The sequence below is a fragment of the Myxine glutinosa genome, chromosome 2 (genome assembly GCF_964187855.1).
Source record: "Myxine glutinosa chromosome 2, kmMyxGlut1.1, whole genome shotgun sequence".
In the NCBI taxonomy this organism is placed as follows: Eukaryota; Metazoa; Chordata; class Myxini; order Myxiniformes; family Myxinidae; genus Myxine; species Myxine glutinosa.
In genome coordinates, this window is record NC_136262.1 from 139,728,377 (window position 1) to 139,732,486 (window position 4,110).

A 4,110-nucleotide genomic window follows, 5' to 3' on the forward strand; every position below is an offset into this window, starting at 1 on the left:
TATATATATATATATATATATATATATATATGTATATATATATATATATATATCTATCTATAATTCCAGTAATCTCTGTGTGTTTGTTTGTTTGTACGTTTGTTTGTCTGTGACCGCTGTTTCTCGACAACCACGGGTCCGATATACTTTAAACTTGCCAGGTATATTGCTGGGGACCCGAGGATGTGCCTTTTCAAGGTTTCATATTAATCGGACAATTACTTACCGAGCTATGTCCAAAAAACGATTCAACCAATCAGAGAGCAGCGAGCTATCGCGTGTGCCGAACGTGGCGGACACACTCTGCCTCGGATGGCACATTTGAGAGCGTATTCATTTATTTCACGTTTGCAAACTATGTTGGCGCTATGTTGGCGTTAAACTATGTTTTAAAACTAATAAAAACCATTTCATCTAAATGGAGGGGGGGGGGGATTGTCACTGTACTCGCAAGCCGTTCGCCGTTCGCTTTGGCGTTGCGAATGGACCAAACCATTTCATGTAAAGCGTTCGCCGTTCGCTTTGGCGTTGCGAATGGACCAAAACATTTCATGGACCAAACCATTTCATGTAAATAGAGGGGGGGATATAATTTTAGATATAGATATAGTACGGGCATGCCCTAGTATATATAACTGTAAGAAATAGTAGAAACTCCAAAGTACGAGCAGGGCGTCTCATTTGTATTGAATATATAATCGTTAGATTAAATAAGACGCGGACGTAGCTTCAGGACGTCGATCTTTAATTGTCGACCAAGCTTTCGACCAACAAAGGTCTTCTTCTGAGTCAGCCCCAAGTTCAACGGAACTTCCGTTGTTCTTGGGGTTGAACGTTGTTTTAATGGGTCGTTTTAGAAGTTCCGTTGAACTTGGGGCTGACTCAGAAGAAGACCTTTGTTGGTCGAAAGCTTGGTCGACAATTAAAGATCGACGTCCTGAAGCTACGTCCGCGTCTTATTTAATCTAACGATTATATATATATATATATATATATGCATATACATATATATATATATATATATATATATATATATACATATATATATATATATATATATATATATATATATACGTATATATATATATATATATATATATATATATATATATATATATCGGGAGATTAAATCAGACGCGGACGTAGCTTCAGGACGTCGATCTTTAATTTTCGACAAGCTTTCGACCAACAAAGGTCTTCTTCTTAGTCGTCCCCAAGTTCAACGGAAGTTGTTCTTCTTTCTGTCCCACACACTCCCAGCCTAGCAAGACTCTCGTCCCCTGTTCCATGGTCATAGTGCGTGGCACTGAAGGTGGATAGGCCTGTCGAAGGTGTAATTGGCGGCGGCCATGCGGCGGTGTCCTGGCCTGGTTTCTTTGCCTGTTCCTTCTGAAGTCATGTCAGGGGAAAGGAATCATTTAGTGTTGCGCTAGGGAGCTATCTATGGTGTCTACAGGTGTGCATTGCCATAAGGGACAAAGGTTTGGCTGACCAGGTGAGACACACAGGGGCGCTACTCTTTAATCCCTAACTCTACTTACCACTCGAACATCCTGGTATGCTCACAAGTATACTCATACCCGACAAAACGCCTACACATGGAACTTATTACAAGTTAGATTCCTTACCGCGACAGATGAAGCACGTTACCGACACAGATCTATCTAGCTCTATATATCACTACCCCCACCGACATAACAATATATATGTATATATATATATATATATATATATATATATATATATATATATATATATATATATATATATATATATATATATCTAAGTTCAAAACACCTGGTCACAAGTGTGCCGCACTGACCAGGTCCTCAGTCGAGGTCCTCAGCATCATCCCGTTTCGGCCCTTCAACCTCGATACGGTCAGCTAAGGTGGGCCAGCAGGGGCACATACACATCCACATGCAGCAACTGCACCTGGATGCGTACATACCCCCACACCTAGCCAGTGCGAACAACAACACCTCCACATCCAGAATCCACAGCACCAAACAAACATGGTGGAACACTCAAACACCCACCTTTATACCCTTCACCACTCACCAACAAAACACACCAGATCATTCATACACACACATACACACCCATACACACACATACATTCACACACAACACCAACCAACCAACCACCTACCCTTACATCATACACCACTCAACACACAAAAACACACTCATGCAAAAATTAATTCATCCAAAAACACACACCCTCACCCACTCACTCATATACACAAAATAAGAAATAATAATAGTAAAAAAAATAAAATAAATAAATAAAATAACACACAACCAACCTACACCGTTCGACGTGCCTTCATAAACTTCCCCCATATCCAAAATGAGCCTTTCAAGGCAACCTGGGCCACCTTGTCACACATCCTCCTTCTTTCTGTCCCACACTCTCCCAGCCTAGCAAGAAATGCAGAAAGGGAATTGCCAATATACCCTCTGTACCCCACCTCAAATGGCTGACACGAAACTCGCCAACCCTTCTCCCGGCACTCTGCCTCCAGCTCACTGTACTTTCCTCTCTTCCTCTCGTGCACCTCCTCCATGTTCTCTTCCCAAGGTACCGACAACTCCCCGAAGATGACCTGTCTTGTTGCACTTGACCAAATGACAGTCAGGCCGCAACCTTGTCACACAGATCTCCTCTGGGAATACCAATTGTGGCTTTAGGTCTGCCACCACCTGCCAATCACAAGCATCTGACAGCCCTCTTGCTTTCCACCTCCTCCTCCTCTTTCCACCTCTTACCACTTGGCCGTCTTTGACAAACCACACCTCTCCCCATCAGTCTCCTTCTCCAGTCTTCTCTCTCGATCTCAGCACCTCTTGTATATGTATGTATATGTATGCACTCCACCGAGTGCTGTTCCAGTTCTTATTGCGCTCATGTGACGTTATCAGATGAAGTTTGCACAATTTTAATCACAGTACGTATGGTATAATATTTTATTACCCATCAACTTATAACCACTCCTCTGTGCTTTGTCAGGAGTCATAAGGAGGCTGCAGCGAAGAAGTTTTTCTGAGGATGTTCTGGACGGCAGAGAGTTCCATATGCTGCATCAATAACCGAACAGGAGATACGGTCGGTCACGCGTGGATATTCAACGTTGTCAAAAGAAAACAAAACAATCTCTGAAAACTTGCAATGTGGTGGGGATTTTGAAAGTGCAGGTAAAAATGTCCAAAACATTGTATTGTGCAGAGAAAAGGAAACCCGGACAGGCATCGGGTGAGAATAATTGTGGGACACATGGAAACCCTGTGACGATGAGGGTGGAGCAGGACAGTGACATGATTACACAGTGCCTAATAAAAGAAAGCTGCAATATGTTTATGGTACGACAGAAATGAAGAAAAAAAAAATACATCTCCCTCCTAAGTTGTTTCACTTTAAACTATTTTCTTTCTTCACACGGTTTATTTTTTGAAACTTTTCTATTTTGAGAGATAGCTTTTATTAACTTTTTTTTTGTCTGTTTATGAATGACTTGTTTTGGTTCACATACATTATTCTCTTCTCATTTCAATGACTGGCCATGAACAAAAAAAGACATTTTTGTCTTTTATTATCATTTGGGTGGGGAAGGAGGGCATGTTTTGCTATTTTTAATAAAGGTCCTTTTTGTACCCGTTTTGTTTAACGCAAGTTACCAACGGGTACGTGGGTGAACACTATGTAAGAATAAAAGTGACATCTACCCATTCATGGTGAGGTGCACACGATTATCGACCGTTGCCTTGTTGATTTGACAATTCTCACGAGTATCTAAGAAACAAAACGTTGTTGAATTTTGGGAGGAGGAAAGTTGAATGTGTAATGACAAGCGTAATATAATGATGAGTCTGATTGCATTCAAGATGCTCTTGTTGGCTGAAATACCTGTACCCAGTAACTGTTAATCCCCCGATGGCTCAGGACTTTGTTTCATCTGTCATGGATGAGTTTAAAAAAAAAAAACATTACATTCAATGTTTCTCCCAAAGTGTGAATTGTGAACCTATTTTGAACTGGGAATGCGAGTGATGTGCTGTTGTGAATGAAGAACTGTAGCTTCACTTCTGGATGCCACATTCACAATGAAA

At 41.1% G+C, this 4,110-nt stretch overlaps 1 protein-coding gene across 5 annotated transcripts in view; it reads left to right on the forward strand.

The window, feature by feature from the left end:
• LMAN1 (lectin, mannose binding 1) overlaps positions 1-3,755 on the forward strand; it is a 66,692-nt gene extending 62,937 nt beyond the window's left edge. For all 5 annotated transcript variants that reach the window (XM_068107008.2, XM_068107007.2, XM_068107010.2 and 2 more), the window contains exon 13: positions 3,014-3,755. In XM_068107008.2, the coding sequence (XP_067963109.2) occupies positions 3,014-3,050 (37 nt within the window). In that variant the 3' untranslated portion in view covers positions 3,051-3,755. The remainder of the gene's footprint in view (positions 1-3,013) is intronic.
• Positions 3,756-4,110: the final 355 nt, after the last annotated feature.